Raw genomic sequence first — 22049 nt, forward strand, 5'->3', positions numbered from 1 at the left:
ATGTCTGCCTTCTGTTAAGTAGTGAACAAGCTTCCTGCATTTAAATTGAATATTTGTGATTTGTAATTTTTTTCCCTTCTCTTGATACCTCTGGTGTTTTCAATACCTAAATATTTCAAGTGCCATTTTCCAATGGTTCAAAAGCACACCAGTTCTTTGGAGATCATGTGTCTTCCTTAGCATCCTTGGTGCTACTTCTGCAGGCCTTGCTGCAGCCACTGCTGCCCATCTCTCTGGATAAACACCTTACCAGTACAGGCCCTTCGCCTTCCCGGATGACAAACATGGTGGCTGCTGTCCCAGAGCCCAGCGAGTTACTGGAAAAGGAAGGAAGGATTGCTAGGCTTGCTACCTCCTAGATCCCTTTGTGAATGCTGGCGCAGTATTATGGGTATGTTTGGCAGGGGGACCATTCTAACTGTGAGACCTGCTGAGCAGCATGGTATATTTAGGATAAGTGTGACTGGTAGTCAACATTTGTAGTACTGAGCTGGGCACTCACCTCTATGGATGAACATGTCTGAGAATGCTAAAGGGTTTGGAGATGTCCAGCTCCACCACAGCACTCCAGAAGCCTATAAGGCACCTGAACAAAGCTGGCAGCCAAGTCCTTCAGTCTGCAGGTGTCCTGAGTTTCCAGATGACTTGGCTCTTTGACTGCATGTGTACACTAGTGTAGGACAGAGCAGAAGGCAGATGATGCAGCACGTTTCATTCTCAGGGTGCAGGTAGGGGCATCTCAGGGGCAGAATACATTTAACCAGAGGCCAAATGGTCAGGGATTGAGGGGAGTCTTTCCTCCCTCTCTGCGGATGAATCTCAGGAGTTGGAGAGGGGATGACTGCACCTGTGCTCAGTGAGATTTTGATAGGGTTTGTGGCACTGGGTGTATGGTGCTGGAGGAAAGGTTCTCTTTGGGACTGGAACAAGTTTGTCCGTGACACCCTGTAAGTACACAATGCTGTCTTTTGGAGAAGAAGGTAATGATTAAGCCTGAAGGACAAAATGTGCTACCAAGTTCAAGGGTGGGGATGGAAACAGTTTCTGCTTGGTATAGAAAATGCTCTTTGTCATGATATAAAATATATGACAGTGAGTTCCATCTCTGAGCTTAACCTATACTCTTCATACAACTACACATGTTCTGGAAAACTCAAAGATCCTGCAAAAATCAGATGTTGATCCACATCCTTTCCACACTTTCTAATCAATGTACTTTTAGTTTCTGTTTTATGAGAGGTCTCCTACTGATCAGCCTGGAGAAAATTTAAAGGTGTCTTTTCTTTTGAGAAGGCGAAAGTAGAAAATAAAAGATCAGTATGAATTTTCACCATCCTAATCTAGCTTAAAAGCCAGCAATCACCCTGTGCTTAAATATTTTATTTTGCCCATATTTTGTGTAAGTAATATCTCATAGGTCATTCAAGTAGGCTGTTTCAGTAACGTGGCCAGTTGCTGTGCAACCCATTCAATGGGAAAAAATCAGAATGTCTGTTTAAAAAAAAGTCCAGAGAAAGTTGCCAATTTATTGTTGAATTATGTGGAGGAGCAGCATAAATTTACAGATGTAGAACAGATAAATTAGTCAAATGTGGGACGGCAAAGGATAGGAGGGAGTAAGAAGGAGGTAGATCCATATATCAATCTTCATGGAACCAAGAGCTGATTTGATAAAATGTCTTAACTGTTTTGAAAAAATGGGCATAAAAGAATTTTTACATAACATGTGGTAGTACTACGTTGAAAGAATCAAGGTAATTTTTCACATGATATGCAGTAGTACATTGAAAGAATCAAGGACCAGACTTGGTGATTTGAGCAAAAAATAATGTTAACTAAACAATTTAAAAAGGGATGAAATTTTGAGAGTAGTGTATGTATGTGTTGGAAAACTTTCTGGAAACTTTGTGCTTTAAAAGCATGCAAATGATTGGGCAATCCTAAAGGAAACTGAATATAGTTTCCTTGCTTTGAAAGCTAGGCAATTTATTCTTTTTTAAATCTTTCTTTTTAAATCCTTCAGTTACTTTAGGTCATTATTACCTGAGAGCAGTACTGTGGTGTAATAACTTCTAGATAGGTTTGAAATGGTGTCTTCCTTCTCTTATCTTCCTTTGAAAATTGCAAATTGCAGAGCTTCTCACGGAGGAGTAGCAGCTGGATTAGGAATTTAAATTCCCATAGTCCCGTCTTTCCATGAAGAAAGTGCTGTATTTTTTGTTAAATTTTCAGTGATTGGATCAGACAACCTGGATTTGTAGATGTGTAAGTGATGGCTTCAAGGATGGTTTCTGTTGGGTCGGTTCTCACTGTGTGAACACTGCATATAAAGTTTTCTTTGGAAAAGGGACAAAGCTTCTCATGAAACCAAGTAAGAAACATGTTTATATGTATTTGCCTCATTTATTGTGGATATAGGTTTGAACAGCAAAGGATCTCTTAGAACCATGAGTTGGTAATAAACGGAATTGGCTAGTTTAAATGCATCCTACTGATTTAAACTACTGTAATAGTTCTTGGACTGTCTGTCCATCTGATGTATTGTGGAAACTGGAAAAAAAAACCTGGACCAACTGGAAGTTGGACTTCATCAGTTACTTTGATCCTAGACTATGTTCATGTTGTTGTTCCCCTCCCTTTTTGCCATTCTGGCAGAACAAGGCTTTGGGGCAGGGATGATGTCTGGAAATGTCTTTGCAGGACCTGTTGTGCCAGGTCTAACTGCAAAGTCAAGAGACTCATTTTTCTTCTAATGAGGATCTTAAGTAGCTCCAATTCTAAGGGTCCATGTGCATAATTTCATTTATTACAGACAGTGTAAACGACCAGAGCAGTCTCTCAGACAGTGAACTTGCATGAAATCCCCACACAAGCAAGCAGTCACTGCAGAAAGACGATGTTGTACTTTGAAAATTTTTTATCTGGAGGACTTCTTCTATTTAGTGAATATGATGTTCCAGGCTGGTGATAGTCTGTCACTGACCAGGAATAGAGACATGCATGGCAGAGTTATGTGTGGGTTTTGTAAGTGGATGTCACTGTGTGACTTCAGCCTCTACTCAGAAAGTTGCCTTTGGAAGTGGGACACAACTGACAGTGAATCCTGGGAGGTATAAACCCAGCCTGAATCAGCAGGGAGAGGAAAGTCACGTCCCCTACTCTGATAAATCCTTCTGGGCTGTGTTGGAAACCAGTTTGCACAGGGATGGAGTTTGTGTGTGTGTGTTTAGGGAGGAGACAGAGCAGACAGAACTGAAAAAGACATTCTGAAGGCATGTGTGGCATGCAGGGGAGTCCAGGAGAAGAGCTTAGCTTTTAAGGCAGATCTAGGGCTGGAAGGGAAGTTGTGATCAGAAATCTGTGGTCACAAACTAGTGTAACTAAATAAAGGGAGATTGGTTCAATCTGTGGGTCTCTTTGCTCCACTTCCTGTGGTAGTAGCAGAGACCTTGATTAGACAAGGCTGTGAACTTACTCCTTCTGCTTGTTCCTGCAAGCTCCTGCTCCCTGCCTTTCACGCAAGCAGAGCAAGGTCCTGAACCTGCTTGCTTGGGAAGGCACCACGGCCATCTGTACCTGTGACAATCAGGGTGGATTGTTGATGGCTGTCTAGCACAGACCTGGGTGGTTGTCCTTTGCTCTGCTGAAGAAAGGTCAAAATAATAATGCTTGTGTTTCCAGCACAATTAGTAATGCCCTTGTTTGCACCAGAATCTCAGGTGTCATCCCTCCTGTAGATGAGATTCGCAAGAGATCACCTATCAACATCACAGTTATTCCTGGTTTCATATACCTGGTGTGGACAGGAAGGAGCTGATCTCCTGGAGATCCCTTGTAGAGTAACTGGCAGGAGAGCTGACGGTTTTTGTTGGGGTGTGAAGGACTGTGTGAACACAGGGACCTACAAACTGATGCTGGGGACAGGGACACGCCTGGTTGTGAAGCTCAGTGAGTACAACTGCTTCCCAGGGGGGTGTCTCCTTTGTCAAAAGTCCTTGAGGGTCTACTGGAGTGCCGTCTAGATGTACTTGTTGCATCTAGGTTGACATTTCACAGGAGAAGGAGAACATAGGTGTTATTTCATTTAAGGCAGACAATGGAAAGGAGTCTCTGAGATGGTGAACTTGCACAAAATCCTCACTTGTGAGGCACAGGGCAGAAGCAGCTGTCCTGACAAACAGTGTTTGTACTCATAGATCCAACAGTGCTCTTGATCCCATAGACATATCAGAGGTGTCTTCCCTTCAGGACATAGCTCACTCTCAGTGACGGTCAGCAGTGTCCAGTTGAGATATGGGTGCCCAGCTTTGCGAAGTGGTTGAGAAGGTTTTTGTTGAGAGAGGAAATGCTGTGTGACCACGGGAGCTGGTGCATATAAACCTGTTTTCGGCTCAGGAACAAGACTCACTGTTAGGCCATGTAAGTCCAACACTGCTCCCACGCTTTCTATTCTCTTTGAGGCATTTCTTTGGGTGGTCGAAAATAGCAGCCTGGCTGGGTGTTTGATCATTTCTGTCTGGCCATACCTAGTGATGGACTTTTCTATAAAGGAATGTGCCAGTTTGGTCCAAAAGAACCCTTGCTTTTAGTTTGGCTGGGGTGAAGAAAGTGGCCGTACACCTGCTCCAAACGTCCTACTGCTAAGCTGTCCTGTGCTGCTGTATCCCAGTGGGGTCTGTGCTCCAGTGGGAAATGCAGTCACCCTTCTGCTGTCCCTCTGAGCCTTCATACGGCTGGGAAAAGGCTTAGGGAAAGGTGCTGCTCCTTAAATATCTTGCTGGACTTTTTGTTATGGCAGGAAATGCTATGTGATTATGGCTATGGCAAGCTGACTCTTGGCTCAGGGACCAGACTGTCCGTCCAACACAGTGAGTGTGCAGCTTTACTGTGTCTAATTTTTAAAAATCCTTTGAGTGTGCACTCAAGCAGCCTGCTGAAGTTCTTGTTCTGTCTGGATCACACTACAGAGGGGAAGGAGAACGCAGGCGCTATTCCAAGACAGTCGTGTGCCTAGAAGCATTTCTAGGCTTCTGCTGTTTAGAGAAACGTGGTATGGAAATGGTGCTTCAGTTTGTTAATGGTCCGGTAGCCGGTAGGAGTAGAGGGACAGACGGAGGGATTGACCAACTTGTGCTCAGTATCTGTGTATGGCTGTAGAATGTCGTGGGGGATATGTACAGCGGGTTCAGTTCTGTTCCTTACTTTAGGACTGTCAGGTAACTTGAGCAAGGCTCATATGGTGCTTGGTGTGAAAGTTCCCTGATAGTCATGTGAAATAGCTCTAGGTAGGTAGATGTTTTTTTTTCTGAGCAGAACCAGAGAGAGAAAAGCCGTGGATTGTAACCATACTTGCTTTCAGCCTGGCTAAGGTGTGGGCAGGGAAAGAAGGAAGCTCAGGAAAGGCTGAGCAGATGTTTAGAAGTGGAAGGATCCTCAAAAATGCCAAACAAGTGAAATTACCCTCCATCGATCCAGTCTGCAGAAACGCAGCAGGTTTCCATTTTAGAGAGAGCATCCTGCTTGCCCATGGTGTAAGTGAAGAGGCTGCCAGTAAAGCCCCAGTGGTGGATGTGTGGCCAGCTGGGAGCTAACCCTCTGCGTTCTGTAAAGCGCTCTGCTGTTGTGACAACAGCTTCACATTCACCTTTGGCTCTGGGACTGAAGTCATCGTCTGCCCAAGTAAGTGGGTTCATGCCTGCATGTTGCTGCCTCGCCCGACAATTATGTCCAAGGCTGTGTTGTGACTTGGTAACAAAAGGGATTGGCTAGTTCAAATGTAAAGTACTGATTTAAATACTGCAATAGATCTTGCACTGAAAAAAAACCAAAAGAACTGTAGGTTGGAATCTGCACTGATAGGAAGGGGAACTTCATCAGTTACTCTGACCTTCACCTGTGTTCCTGTTGTCGTTCCCATTCCTTTTTGCCATTCCCGTGCATCAAGGCTTTGGCAGTGTCAACTCAAACAAGAGTCTCAGGGCTTTGTTCAGTTGGATTTTGAACATCTCCAAGGGTACCCCTTCCAAACCAGGCAACTCAGTGACTCTGTGGGCTAGAGGAAATTCTTGTGCTTTTGCTGCAAAAGCCTTTTAAAAGCCCACATTATCAGTCATAACTAAGGTGAGGGGGGATAAATGAAATTGTGTGTAGCTGTTTTTCTGAACTGCCTGATGCCTTCCTGAAACCTTAAATGGGGGGCAAGCAAGGTCAGAATGTGTGAAAAAGAATGTCTATGAAGACACTGTTTTCTGAGCAGCAAAACAGGATCTGAGGAATAGGGATTATTCCATTATTGACTGAAATAAACTGGCTTACAAAGTGCTATGTAGAAAACACATCTAAGTACTATTCAGGTATTCAGTGACCCTGTGAAAACATATCTTTTTTGGCTTTCTACCTGGGATTCAGTTTGCCTCAGCCCTCGTTAACAGCAAGGTAATCATCATGCTGTGATGAAAACCCTCAATGCTCTTCAGCCACCAAATACCTGACATGAAAGAAGGAAAGGAGGATTGGTGGGACGATCCTCAGGCTGGGCAACCACCTGCAAGGTCTAATTGTAGGCACCATATTTTGGACATAAAAACAAAAGCTACATACAGTGTTCCCTTCTAATGAAGGAGTGAGTTTCTCCCATCCCTGATGCCTGAGGTGACTGTCGTCAAATCTTTTTTTTCCCATGCCTTTGAACATGGAAGAAGGTGTTTGGCCAAGAGAGCTAGAGGAGCTCTGTGGAAACCTGTCTAGGGATTTATAGCTTCTCTCAGAGGCAGATCCACGACTGAGTGTATCCAAGGCCTCCAACACCCACGGAGGGGCCTAAATGAAGAAGCCCATTTTGTAAAGAGCTGTCACACGGTGCTAGCTCTGGAGGATGGGGAAAACTGACGTGGGGGAGTGGAACCAAACTTCTTGTTGCCCCAGGTGAGCTGTTTCTTTTCTGAGTCAAGAGGGACTCCATATAGATGACACTGCACTCCAGCTTCAACAATACCAGTGTCGTGGCTTTGTACAGCAATTTGGCAGGGTTTTAGTGTTCCCTGGAAGGAAGTGCTAGACGCTCTGTTAAACAACGGGCACTGGCAAAGCATCCATCCTGGGGAAAGGAAGCAAGTGACAAGCAAAAACAAGTGAGCGGAATACAAGAAGAGAGATGTGAGGGAAATCTAAAGGTCTTTAGTGAGGGGTGCTGGTTTGGATTTGCCAAGGATGGAAGTGGAAAGGGAATTGCCTTGTGGCTCTTCTTTGTGGTATTAATGGGACTGCAGTGTGGGGAGGAAGAAGAATAAGCAATGGACATGGAGACAAGATGTAATGCATAGCAAGTGTGTGCGTGGGAAATTGTGGGCTTTCCTTGAGGAATGTTATTCAGGTGGATTGAGTGTAGAAAGGTTTTTGCTATGGCAAACAGCACAGTGTCTACGAATACCTACCAGCTTAGCTTTGGACACGGAACCAGGCTCATGGTAAAACCAAGTAAGATTTGTGAGACTGGGGACATTGAGTTGTTCAGTCAAAAAATTCAGTCCACCTAGAATGAAGTAAATCATAAAATCATAGAATCATAGAATGGTTAGGGTTGGAAGGGACCTTCAACGGTCAGCTAGTCCAACCCTCTGCAAGGAGCAGGGACATCCCCAACTAGATCAGGTTGCTCAGAGCCTCATCCAGCCTGGCCTTGAACGTTTCCAGAGATGGGGCCTCCACCACCTTTCTGGGCAACCTGTTCCAGTGTTCTATAACTCGCATTGTAAAAAAATTTTTCCTAATTTCCAATCTAAATCTACCCCCCTCTATTTTAAAACCATTACTCCTCGTCCTATCACAACTGGCCCTACTAAACAGCCTCTCCCCATCTTTCTTGTAGGCCCCCTTGAGGTACTGGAAGACCGCTATCAGGTCTTCCCGGAGCCTTCTCTTCTCCAGGCTGAACAGCCCCAACTCTCTCAGCCTGGCCTCATAAATGTTTGTTCAGAGAGCAGCTAAAGGCAGTTCAGAAGCAGGCTGTTGCTGAAAACTAATAACAGGGATCTCTTGGTTACTCTTGGAAGAGAGTGAAAGGAATTGTAAACGCTTCACCTGTGACTTAGATGTTATCTCTGCTTTCTCAGAATTAAATCCCATTTTCTCTTTGGGAGACCACTGAACTGTGGTCTAGGTTTGCAGGAAGGGTGACAGAGAGGTATCAATGGAGCTTGGATTTTGTTTGCTCATTATCTAAAGAATTAACTACGATCTCTTTCTCCATGCAATTTATAAGGTCTTCAGGGACAGGGGTCTTTAACAGGCCAACTTAAAGGAAGGATGCTGGGCTTGACAGTAACCAGTGAGTGAGGTTTTGATGCAATGTGCCCTGACCTCTTGTTTTGTGTGAATGCATTTTTCCAGTTATATCTGCCTTGGTTTCCAGGGTTTCCAGGATGCTAAGCTGGTTTTTATCATGCAAAACTATCTAGTTTTGCAAAGTGGAAGGAAGTATTTGGAGATCTCTGCCTAAAGTACCCGAGTTTGGCTCCAACTAGTTTCTCTTTTGGAAGTTTTCTTGTTATTGTTTTTCCAGTTACTAGCTCAGGTGCAAACTTGTGTGAATGCATGGCCTGAATTCAGGTTCTGATATTTGATATTTCTGCATTAATCTTTTTAGCCCTTTACACAATAATGACACTGTTCATGTTTGTCTGCTATCTAGGGCAACTCAGGTTCTCTGTGGCTCTGGATAATATTCTGGAGAGGGTGGAATGGAGATTTCTGTTGTGTGCTAAACCACTGTGCAGACCTCTGGGCATGATACAAGATCTTGTTTGGTAGTGGCACCCTGTCTGAGTGGAACTCAGCAATTATAAATTAATACAACATGAAATGCAGCCTGCAAAGTGGGTGGACATCATAGAATGGTTTGGGTTGGAAGGGACCATCAAAGCCCACCCAGTCCAACCCCCTGCCAGGAGCAGGGACATCTCCAACCAGATCAGGTTGCTCACAGCCCTGGCCAACCTGGCTTGGAATGTTTCCAGGGATGGGGCATCCACCATCTCTCTGGGCAACCTGTGCTAGTGTTCTACCACCCTCATTGTAATTTTTTTTTCCTAATATCTAATCTGCATTGCAAGAGAACAGAGCAGAAAGTTAATATAGACTCAACAGCAGCAGTCAGAAAGCTTCTAAACACTGTGTGGAAAGTTGTATATGCACACACTGATTGACAGAGGCTGCTATTTTGTGGAGACAGAGGAAAGAATAAACAGATGACTAACTAGGTGGTGGACAACAGCTAGACTAGTGAGTGTCAGGAAGGAATAAGCAGGCAGAGGAATGTGGCTGAAGGAAGTGTTTATTTCACTGTATGTGCTGTGAAGGTGGCCAATAACATTGATTAGATTGTTCAATAAGAATCTTGCAAGGTCATGTCCTCAAGTCTTAACCCAGCACATGTGGATACCAGTGCACCATTTTGCAAAGCACAATGTCACAGTGTAATACTGTGACTTCTGGCAAACTTACCTTTGGAGCTGGAACCAAACTACGGTTTCTTCAGGTATGTCTGAATTGTCAGATATGATTCCTCTTGGAAGTACTTCTTTCACCTTGCAGGTTATTTTGCCTATTTCTTCACTCCAATATATATTAGGAATACGACCATAAATTTTCAACTAGTGTAAGAGCAAGTGATATCCATGGCTGCCTACATATTTTTCTCTCCCTACTCCTGATGATCAACTAGACATAGCAGAAGTTTTACATAGGCAAGAGGATTTTTCTTCGAAAGTCATGAAGAGTGTGCTTCTAAATCAAAAATCCTCATGTAGAGGAGAATCAAAAGGAAATGGTGAAAGCCAGCTTGGGCCAGCAAAATGCAGAGCGGTGAGACTAGTCTCATAAAGCTGTAGCAGGTAAAAAAGACATTTCTAGTATGTGGGTGCTCATACTTCAAGATAACAAGACTTCTAATTGTATGCAGATGCAAAATACAAGCATACATTGGATCTTTGCTTTGGAGATGCTCAGTAAAGTTGTAATGATAGGGGGTATGTTTCTGTTGGATTGTGAAGCATTATACAAATGTCAGAGGCTCAGGAAGGAAGCTTATCCTTGAGAATTATACCAGGTTTTTAATCACAGACAACTAGTGTTGAGTACCTGGGCCTTCAACATCCATGTGAAGCTTGGAACACATTAGAAGTGAAGGTCTGAAACTGTTGGAGAACAGTGTGACACGTCTTAAAAGCTAGGGGCAGAATAGATACCCAGACGGAAGAGAGAGAGGTCAAGAAGCAAAGGACATTTCTGAATGACTTTTGTTCAAAGATGGAAAGGTGACCCTGACCACAAATTAATTTTCTGTGAACAAAAAAAAAAAAAAAAAGAAGAAAAAAATCTGTGCTTTGACAGTTCCTGCCACAAGTATCTGAAAAAAAAAACCAATACAAAACCTCACACTTCTCTCTCTCATGTGAAACTCTTTGGAAAAGGGAAAGAAAATAAGGCAGATGCTGAGACACCAATACCTTTTGGTAAATGTATTAATATTTCCAAATTTCTTAAGAATAATTTTAGGACCATTTAATATCTAAATGTTTTGTGTCTACTCTTGGAAAGTAACGTTTTAATTTCTTAAAATAGTAGTGACTGTTAAAATAATTTCAAAATAATTTTATCCTGAAAGTTAAAAAACACAGCAATATAAAGAAACTATTCATTCTGAAAACATCTGGGGAAATTCCTCGTATTTCAAATGACCATTTTGACTCTTTTCAAAAACATCTTAGTAAAGTAAGAATCTCAAGTTTATATGGAGCTAATTTACATGTCATCCAATTTACCATTACGTATGCAGTCTGTATGCAACTGCTCCAGATCTCGCTCTGGTCACAATGTAGAACCTAAGAGTTTCCCTAATTCATACTGAAACATCAGTGTTTAATGGCAGAATAAGCAACGGTCTCCCTGACACAAAGAAATTGCCTACCAAAAAGTGCGCTTTCTGCTTAAAAGCTAAATAGCAAATGTGCTCTGGAATCGTTGTTGACTAATTTAGACAGCAAATCCAAGGGAAAGGGGTGATGGGGTTTGTACTATGCCATTGATCACTAGGTGAGCTGTAAAGTAACAGTAAATTAATTTTTGAGAGACAAATCTGACCAGCAGACAATAAATGAGGCATGAGGTGAAGAATAGAATTTGTGATGCAGGTGGCTTTCTGGAAGCAATAGGATAAATATGATGGAGAGGAATTTTAAGGAACAGGCGAGTCTGAAAGATGCAAAATACCACACGAAAAGAAAGTCAGCTGGAAGAAAAGTCCTAGATAGATGGATTTGTCTAATCATAGAGACAAACAGAATTTCTTTTGGCGGAGTCTTTAACTGTTGAATGTTTCATTCAGTACCGCTCTGGATATTGTAGAGGCCTGTGCTATTGTGTGACTATGGAAGTAGTTACAAACACACATTCAGCTCTGGGACAAGACTTCTGGTTTTGCCAGGTACATTTATCCTGATTTTTGGCTTAATTTGCAAGATTGTTGTGGGTATACACCGAGATCTGGGAAACAACATTTTTGTAGAGGTTGACACCAGTGTGCTAATCAGGGATATGTGAAACTTGCATTTGGAACTGGGACCCAACTTCTTGTTACCCCAAGTAAGTTTGAGCTTTCTCTTCCATATTAACACTAGGATTGGTAAATCATTTGCTCATTGGGTAGATGGACTGGGACCTTTCATGGAAGCATGTTCTGACTTCTTTTCGTCTCCCCTTGACAAAACCCGGTTGCAACAGAGATGCTGTCTTGGAATCCAAGGAGTGCTTGGCTATGGTGCGGCAGTGACCCACTGCAGGAAAGAACAGCTAGAGAAGATGGAAATGTTCACACAGGTTCAATAGTCACGGCATGGTGTAGTCACACATAGAGTGCTGCAAGCTGTTCACACATGGCTGGATGCCACATAAAAAGTTTAGCACTCATAGAGTTTCTGGCTATTAAAGTTTTCAGACTTGATTTTTGTATCTTTAAAATAATGTCTGGAGGTTATTCTGACTAATGGCTTGGAGATTGGATTTTCTAAGTCTTAGCCTAAGATAATGCGTCGTGATTTTTTGGTTTTAAAATCCAAAAGCAAAGTCTCCTTCCACATTTGTAAAAACTGATGTTACAGTGAGCAGCCAAGAACTCAAAAAATTGTATTTGGAAGGGGAATCAAATTTGTTGTGTTGCAGGGTAACTCTCTTTCCTTTACTCAGTTATATTTTTAAATGCTTTAGAAATCTGAAAAGATGGAATGAAATGTCATCTTCTTGTAGACAGCTTTTCCATGTATTTGAATGAGGAGCATCAGAATATGCAGCTGGTACGCAGGAAATTATTGCAAAGACTTCTCATTGAGTGGGAAACTGAAAGATACAGCAAATTTGTGTTTGGAAGAGGGACTAGATTTAAGGTCAACCCAGGTGAGTAAGATTTGGAGAAGGACAGGCTGCGAAGGTACAAAGGTAGGAGCAGCGTCCACTGGTTAGTGTTTGTGAATAGGTCTACCTTTACTGAGAATTAACATAAACTCCAGATGAAGAGTGGAGGGAGGCATGAAAGCTGAATGAAAATAAACCCAGGATTATTTTTCAACAGGGTGCTTGTGAAGATGGAGCAGGGAGACTGGGAATAGTGGGAAATGAGAGAGCATCATCAGTGTCTTAGGTTAATGATGTTCGCATATCATTATTAACTGCTGGGTCCTGTCAGACAGTAACAGTGTTTTACCTCAGACTGAAAGAAAAAAATCAGAGATACTTCTGGGTTCACGTTTAAGTCTTTGTTTCACACGGCATTGTGAAGAAATTTCCTAGGTAACGTGCACTTTAGAATTTGCAATGATTTAAACTGGTGTGCATGGGATACTGGAGCTAGGAGAGCAATTTGTGGAAATGACACAAGGCTATAATCTGAAACAAGCTCTTTAATTAAATGTACCCATTAAATAAACTGATCAGGAAAGGATATAATTTTAGTGTGAAATAGACATCTACATCTGAGGCAATACCATAAGTATAAGATCAAAAATTCTTCTGACTTTTTGGTATCAGCATAAAAATTATCTTCCATTTGTTTTTAGAAAGGAATTTTAGGTTGATTCTTTTGAATATTTTTTTTCTTACTCATTAAACAAATGCATTTTTTTTTTGACTGGCACTACTTAAGCAGTTAATCTTTAATTCAGAAAACTGGGGTTTTTTTGAGTTGAAATTATTTGAACTGACAGTTGGACTAGATGACCTTAAAGATCCCTTCCAACACAAATAATTCCATGATTCTATGATTTTTTTTTCTAGAAACTACATCTCTGGCATATAAAATTGAAAACTTGTTCTGGCAATTAAAATCCGCTCTGATTTTGGAAGAAAAAGCACGCCTAAGTATTTTGTGAAAATGACAGGGTTTTTCAGGAGGTTCATGAGCAGCCACTATAGGTATTTTTGTTTCCAGACAATTGTTAGACAGATGAGTTAAGCCATCAGATCCACCTATGAGCTTTAAAGAGTGAAGGAGATATGCAGAATTGCTTCTTCTGACCCTTCAAAATCTTTCCTTAATATTGTTGAAAGAAGCAGCAGAGGAGTTCATAGTAAATCTCTCCCACAGTTAGGTAATGCATGAATAAATCTGTACATGAACACAAATAAGGTATTGCTTCCCAGTATGAAATCTAAGAAAACTTCATCTAAACTTCTCCGTAATGTGAACACATGCTGTAAGCCAAGATTTATCCTGTTTTGGTACTAGAGAACTATTTAGCCCATTGAGCATTTGATTTCTCCTCACATATGGAGTATCTTCCTCTATTAATTCAGCTTTCATTTTGGTTCAGCTACAGATCTTCCCCTTCAAAGGTTTGTGAAAAAGATCTTGGATGTCTTTGGTAGTTTAACCTCCCCAAAAGTAATTACAGAGGCAATGATAAACACATTTTTGGGATGGAGATCAGAACCTTGTAAGTGAAGCACCATATTCACATTTGTAAATACTGAATTTCTGAACCTTTAGTACTTTGGGTGACTTGGCTGATGCTGGACTAGGACCTGGCTTCTTTTATCTGAGTGCCTCCAGACATGAGCCATGGAAGTCTAGAGAAGGGCTCAGGTACTAAATGTGGACATCTAGTCTTGCTGTAGACAGCCCAGCATCCTTGCAGGGCTGGGAGATTTCACAAAGGACCCTGGTAGACTTTTGGAACCTCAACTGGAGGACAGCCAGCAAACATCTCTAAAGTGCTTGTTAAGTCACTGGAGCTGCTTCTCTGGGGTCAAGATCAGCCTGTACAAGTCTGTGAGGGGAAATATATTTCCTTTGAGTTGGGCGATAGCTCCAGGTTGACTATAAGCTGTGTGTTGACTACATGATGTCTCAGGCTGAGGAATGGTAAAAGGATGAAAGATCTCTATCACATCAATGCCAGTCTTACCAGATGGTCAGAGTTTGCTCTGGAGGGAAAGGAGAATGGGATAAACCTCTGTATAATAAGCTGTGTGTTAAACCAGTTCAGGATTTCTACTGCAGTTTGTTTAGAAAAAAAAAGCATAGGCCTCAGGACCTGTTGGAACAGGCTTCTACCGCTCTCTCCTTGGCTTTCTCTGTAGACTGGTCAGGAATAGCATTCCAACAGCTCCTGTTCTTCCACCTTGAAGATACCTTTCAGTAAAGATGAAATTAGGCAGAGTGGACAGCTCAGACTATCATGATTTACTTCTCAATTGTTCTTGCAAATACAGGTCACAAATATCAACACAGCATCTCCAACACATCCACCAACTCATTAAGACAGAATAACAGGAAACAGTGCTGTGGTTATAATAGTTGATATTTACCAGGACCGCTATCTGCAAACTTTCACAACAGTGCACAAATACGCAAAGGCACTTAACGGAAAAAGATTCTGGTACCAGAACAAAGCTAGCAGTCGCTCTGAGCAAGAATGAGAAATTGGTACTTTGCAAAACAAGTGCTGCTGAAGCTGCCTGTAAAAAGCAGACATGTTTTTATCTGCTAAAGATAAAAGCATTGCACAGATAGAAAGGAAAAAAAAATACCCTAATTTGGAGAGGTGGATATGTAGCTCTTCAGAAAGCATAGTACTCGTTATGAGAGAGAAGCAGAACAGCTCGATCAATTCCTTCTCCTCTCTTAAGTATCCATGTACCCCATTACAATGATGTGCCCTGCTTCATCTGTATTTTATACAGGGATATATCATCAAGCTTTTTGTCTGCTCCTGTCTTCCTCTCCCTAACAAACAATCACTGAAATATGTTCACAAAACAATAACTAGGAGTACGGGAGGTGGGGAGTGGAGCTGAGTCAGAGCATACATTAGACCATTTTCTGTGTAACTGGAAAGAGACAGCCTCATCAGGTTTTTCAAAGCCAGGACAAAGCTAGGATAGATGAACTGCAATTCAGGAGAAGGGCCAGAAGATGAATCATTAGGCTTTGTGTGTCAGGTTTTTTCCAAGATCATACTATTAAAGAAGTATGGCTATTTCTCCAGGGTGCTGACAACTGGCAACTGCACAGATGAGAAGCATTTGTCTCAGTCACAGAACGAGGGTCCACACTTGCATAAGATTTTGACACGGTTTCTAAAAGCCAAGATGTAGTCCAAACTTCTCCCATGAGAAGAAATTAAAACTTCTTTGTCTGGGAGCTAAGCTGGCTTTAGTATTTCTAGAACATTTATCAGTGTGGTGTGTGAACTGGGACAAAGCAAATATTAATCTAAACTCTCAACCCTACATGACAATACTTTGTCAGTTTTTAAATGTGAACTGAAGCTCTGGTTCAAACCTGTGATTGTGAAGCGCAATGGGAAATGCAGCCAGAGCGCTGCTGCGAGGCTCAAATCTGCATCTTGGCAACAGTACGTCTTTAATGACATTTCATCTGTGCATCATCGCAGTACTGCAGTGCCCACAGCATTTTACTACTGTGCACGAACAAAAACTTAGGAAAGCACCTTCTCAAAGAATGAGACTTCAAGAGCTGGACAAGATGAAATGAATGCTTTGAGTGTGATTTTACAAAGCTAAATGTCAAAAAAAGGGTTTAACCACAGGTAGCATTTTGATATGTGTGGAAAATCCTAGTCTAACTGACTTGCTAGCAGAATTTGAAGAAAACAGAAATCAACCCCAGGTGTCTCATATCTGCAGCCTTTAGTTCTCCAACCTCTCTTCTGCAGGGTAAAATTTAGTAAAAAATTCTTGTACTGCACTGTCAGGTGGTGAAACGTAATGAAACATGTAATTTAGATTAGATATTAAGAAAAAATGTTTTACACTGAGGGCGCTGGAGCACTGGCCCAGGTTTCCCAGAGAGGTGGTGGATGCCCCATCCCTGGAAACATTCAAGGCCAGGTTGGATGGGGCTGTGAGCAACCTGATCTGGTTGGAGATGTCCCTTCTCCTTGCAGGGGCGTTGGACTAGATGACCTTTGATGGTCCCTTCCAACCCTAACCATTCTATGATTCTATGTTTGTTGGATCTTTCCTTCCCTAAATACAATCATGTATTCCCACTTTGCAGTGGCTTTCCTAGCTTTCTCCCACAGGAACACAGTTAGCTAGACTGGGGTAAATGTGGACAGTCTTAGTTTATCCACTGTCCCTCAGGAGAGGTGGCGGAAGTGGGATTTTGAAAGTCAGTGGTGGATGTGATGACACATTTATGGAAAAGGCCGAATGCCCCTGGGCTGCTCCGTTAACAGCTCCTAGCAGTGAAGCAAGAGGAGAGTGCTCTCTCTGCCTGTTACGCGTATTCCTGAATGCATCTAGGTCAAGGTCCAAATGGAAGCCCAGAAGCAGAGTAGAGTTGAAGGAGCTGTTACAGAGAGGAATGACTTGGTTAGACATGGACCTCTGGGGTGTGAATGCCACATGAGTATCATTTGAGAGGCTCTAGGGATCCTGTCTGACCACACTCTGTGTCTCCCACACAACACAGCTCAACATAAGTCTCATGTAGCTCCTGTGTCATCTGCTGTGGACGCCATGGTTCTCTAAAGGTTCTCAGCAAAAGACCCCTATGATCAGGCAATTTCCCACTGGAATCACAGGAAAACCTCCATACCTAAGTGTCTGCATGTTAAGACTGCAGGAACTAGGGCTGTGTACGCTCATCTAATGTCTCCTTTCTTCTCCATTTTCAGATGTTACTCCATCTCCTTCAGTCTACAAGCTGGTCTCTAAAGATGATAAGGATTTGGAAATGTGCCTTATCACAGATTACTCCCCTGAAAAGCTCACTCTTGCCTCGACTGATAAGCAGTCAAATGCTATTGTGGAAGTGGCAACATCCGAGAACAAACAGGAAGCGAGCTACCTGTCAACCTACTGGGCCAACAAAGACGAAATGCAATGTAGCGCAAATCACGAGGGCTTTGGAGAACTGGAGGGCGAGGATCCTGAAAGTGGTAATGGCATTGTCGGATGTGTGTACGGGACTAGAGGTACTCTTTTCTCTGTGCCATTAGTATGAGCAGCACTACATCCTACCTCCCAGCCCTGCAAGAATGTTGAACTAGGCTCCCACACTCCAGAAGAATGTTGCCTTGTTGCCTCTGTTTTCTTTTGCCTTTGTCCATGGTGGAAACAAGATCAAGGGTCAGTAGACTGGTACAGTCACAGCAAGGAGATCTTAAAATCACTCTCTGGGGGATATAAAGCTTGAAATACCTTTGTCTGATGGGACACTAAAGTTGAATTAGATCATATTTTGTTCTTTCCTGAAAACCAGCAGAAATTAGTGTTTGTGGGAAGGTTTACTGTCCAGAAACTCTAACCCAGCCCTTCTAAGCAGAGATATCTTTATGAACTTCTGAAGAAGTACATTTCTGTTATTAACTCAATTTATTGATACTATCTGCAGGTGCCAGCACTGTCTGTGTTACAGAGGTGTCTCTACACTTCAGGACAGGTATGTACACAGCATTTTAGGAGTAAAACTTGGCCCGATTGAAGGAAATGTCTTCCCAAGCTTTTGCTAATGTTCCCTGTTTGCCACATTCCTGTGGGAGCAAAAAGGTCAGAAGGGAAATTTCCAAAAGGGCCTCATAGGCTTTAAGCATCAAGGCTGGAAGTCACTGGGTTAACGTAATCCTCCAGACCTGAGCTGGTAACTTCATGTAGCCAGGGCAGCCAGTGCCTACATGCTCTTGCCAGGACTAACCAAACAACCACCTGCCATCACGTAATGGTGTCGGGTACTGATATGGGTCGGCCGTACTGGATGTCTGTCTGCAATTCAGGCTTCAAAAGAGTTGTTTTTATCTTTAGGTGCACAAAAATCTAATGAAGGGAAAGATAAGCAGGTGGTTTCTGCAGTGCATGCTCAGGAGCAGGGCTGTGCTAAAGACATAGTGTGTCCCAGCAAGCTCACGGCTGCGGGAGCACGCGAGCCAGTGCTGGAGCCCAGCGATCGCTCTTCCCGCCAGTTCAAAGGAGCTGAGCCTGCCTCTGCATTTGCCCTGTTTGCAAAATAGCTGTACTTTTGCAAACATTCAGCCTCACTGCAAACAAACCAGTTAACCAAATGTTTCCAAAACATCACTACTTCAGAAAAATACTCACCAGTGAACTTGGCTGAGTTGATCAGCCATTTCAGAGAGAGGTTTTCAAAGACAAAAAAAAATTACTTTCTGATGACAGCTCCCTGCTTCCCCAATGTAGATCAACATATTTTCAAATGAAAATGACTTTGTAACTTAAGATTAATAGAAAATCCAAATAGACTTTGTGTTCTTTGAATAAAATTGAACTTGTTTTCCCCCAGCTCATCTTAAAAAAAAATTAGAGAGAGGACAGAGGGATGCCTCCAGCATCCTGGGGTCATAATACACCATATTTAAAAACAGCTAGATGGTTGTCAGACTTGCATATTGGATAATTAAGTGGTTGTTGAATTAAAACACCCACTGAAAGAAATGGAAGTCTTCCAGTGAGATCGTCCTGCTCACTCTCTTGTTAGCTATCCTGCTAGCTGGCTCAGTCACACAATGTGGAACAGCTTCGTTAAGTGCTTTTAAGTCTGTCTGGAAGCCAGCTCTTATGACTTTCATTTTGTGTTACTTTTACAGATGAAAACCTGAACATGCTATCTTTATCACAGCTGGGCCTGAAAATAATTTTAATGAAAGGCGTAATTTTTAATGTGCTGATGACGATGCTTATGTGGAAAAAAAAGTGAGTATGTGTGTGGGGTGCAAGGCCTCTGGTAGAAAACATCTGGATCAGTTCATTAGCTATGGACGTTCCTCTCTGTAACGACTGTTTATGCAGTCTATCTACACACCTTTTGTCTACCAACAGTAAAATCCCTCCACTCCTTCGGCCATATCATTGTTTTCGCCCACCTCTCAAGTCTATTTACTTTTCCTTATCCACATGCAAATGTAACATTTTTCTTCTTTCTAGACATCTCTCCCTTCCATTTCCACATCCATCCCTTCCCTGCTCTGCATCCATCCATCAGATTCACCCCCTGGCCACTCTCCAGCTGGGAAAGTTTGATGCTTATTGACTTTAAGATAACTAATATATTAGTTTTGTCCCAGTGCCTCTTTCTCCTCTTTCTACAGCCTAGACACTGCAGGGAAATAGTGTAGCTGTGACTGGACCCAGACAATGATTTAACATACCCTTATTTTTGTTACAGGAATGAAAGTCACCAGATGGTGCAGCCCTGAGGTACCGAGAAAATCTGCTGAGGATTACCAGAGCATCGTGCGCAAGAGGGAACGTAGGCATTCACAATGCAAGCAATATCACCTGCTGCTTCTGTATATCATGCCAGCCATCATAGCTTAAATTGCTGTATTTGCATTGTTACAAAGTACTCAAAAATTAGCTTAAAATTTTTAGCATTCTGCTCCCCCATGTGCCTGATTCATTCAGCATGGCAATGCCTCTTTTTGTACGAAGCATGGTTTGCAGTAACTATGAATTGCCAAATATCACTATTACTTGCATTAAAATGACACACCATTTCTGCTTTGGGCAGGGCTGTTTGTTGAAAACTGCAAGCTAAATATCACTTGAATGTGAATTTTTCATATTTTGGTAGCTTTCAGGTAGGCAAGTCTTGGCCTGCTCCCCCCAGACACCATTTCAGCTGCAAACGAAACTCTCTGAAAAGCAACAGGAGTGTTACTCCAGGCGCTATGCACCATGTCCTGCTATCTTTTGCTAGACCACAGCAAGGTATCTTTTTTTTCCCTAAAAGATGCGCTGCTAGGTCTCCCAGAAGTCCTGAACTCAGTGAAATCCTCACTTCATTGTCACAGAAGAAAATAATGATTTTTACTATTTTTAATGTCTATCTGGCCTTAACATTTTCTGAATTTATACCAGTTAAAGCTTTGCCTTTCCATTTAGTAAAAAAACAAACTACTTTTGCTCTTTTTCTTTAGTTCTAACAACTTAGATTTCGAAATTTCTTTTTAGAATCACTCCATAAAACTATACTGAAATATTTACCTGTCCATCTGTTGTACCAGCAACCACCTCGATGTCTCAGCATTTGTTTGTGCCTTTGGCTGCTATTAAACACTCTTATAAAATACAGGAAACTTGTCTTTTGTATCTGTGGTGTGAGGAACTTGTTTCACCCTTCAGATGAGCTTTAGGGAGCCTGGCCTTTGGGGTGAGGGAGGGAAGGGGTGTCCGCTCTCCCCCTCAGCCAGGCTTGGCCCCCACGCTGTTTGCATAAGGACCTGGCTCACCACGGCGGCGAACAGCTACAACTCCCTCCAAGGATGCCCTTGCTGTGTCTGGGGGAGAATGGCGTGGCTGGCTCGGAGGGAGGGGAGGGGAGAGGACATCTCCTCCAAGAGTAGACGCTGCTGTGTGAAGACAGCGGTGAAGCACAGCTTGCCCACAGCGAGAGGACGAGGAAGCGGTCCGGGTTCTCGAAGGTAGATGTCTACTGCTATGGGGAACGTTGCACCCTGAAATGTCCTGTCTCTAAATGCCCCCTCTCCCAAGCGCCACTGGAGAACCAGGTACCTGCTTTGCGTTAACGACGCCAACCCACAGGCCTGTGTCCCCTGTTCAGTATGTCGCTGGCAAATTGGAAAGGAAATTTTCTCCTTTCGTGATATCCATTTCTCCAACTTCTTCTGAAACACTAGAGATTCCTCTGGAGGGAGAAATAAGAAAGGTGCTCTGAAGGAAATGCACCCCCACCCCCCACTCCCCAGCAAATCTTGAGCCTTTTCTGTACCTCATACCAACGCCCAGACTGAGTGGCCGGGAAAGCCTCGCCAGACAGGTGGGGGTGATTCTTTCTCATGGGTTATTTCTCACCCCACTGCATTCACAGCCATTGCAAGGAACTCCAAGTTTGGAAAGGCTCACAACTCAAAGGTTTTTAGCCAAAAGCCCTGGTACTTCATTTGGGAGAGGGCCCGGACTGTGCCAGCATCCCTGCTGCAGGATCTGGCTCCACAGCGCTGAGCAGCAACACCACACAGTCTCCCTGGTCTCCTGCTGTGGTGCTGCCACCCGATCGTTTAGCAGGTGGCCTGCCACAGGGTGACAGAGTAACTGACCCCTCCTGTCAATAAACAAACCTAAACTTTCTAGGTCTGATTATTTTACAGTATAGATGTTTGGGGACTCATTCTGTTGTCTCTCCCTTGACATAAGTCATTCTCCCATCTCTCCGGCTGTAGAAAGCCCACAGCTCTTCCAACTCTAACGATTCTACGATTCCAGGCAGCTCTTGAAGAGTACTTTTCCCTCATGACGAGGTATGCCATGCTACAGGGAAACAGCTTGATGGAGCTGCCTAAATCATACTTGAATTACAAAGCAAGTCCACTCGTTGCATTTCACAGCTTTCCAACTGATTAACCTCATTCCAGAAACCTTCACAGATTTGGAAGAAAAGTTGCCATGCTCATTTACCTTTAACATCAATTTTAAAATTTAATATACATCTTAAATCTTCTGTGTTGCACTTCAAACCTGTTCCTAGCTGTATGGCCAAGGCGGGCAGCACGCTGCCT

General features: G+C 42.8%; 1 protein-coding gene across 1 annotated transcript in view; it reads left to right on the forward strand.

Moving 5' to 3' along the window:
• The window catches only part of LOC104477806 (M1-specific T cell receptor alpha chain-like), a 117313-nt gene extending 96711 nt beyond the window's left edge, over positions 1–20602 (forward strand). Inside the window, exons 4-7 of the mRNA XM_086766583.1 lie at positions 17193–17456; positions 17912–17959; positions 19119–19224; positions 19697–20602. Of these exons, the coding sequence (XP_086622709.1) occupies positions 17193–17456; positions 17912–17959; positions 19119–19224; positions 19697–19727 (449 nt within the window). The 3' untranslated portion in view covers positions 19728–20602. The remainder of the gene's footprint in view (positions 1–17192; positions 17457–17911; positions 17960–19118; positions 19225–19696) is intronic.
• Positions 20603–22049: the final 1447 nt, after the last annotated feature.

This window comes from Chlamydotis macqueenii, chromosome 25 (assembly GCF_036417535.1).
Source record: "Chlamydotis macqueenii isolate bChlMac1 chromosome 25, bChlMac1.mat, whole genome shotgun sequence".
NCBI classification, from domain to species: Eukaryota; Metazoa; Chordata; class Aves; order Otidiformes; family Otididae; genus Chlamydotis; species Chlamydotis macqueenii.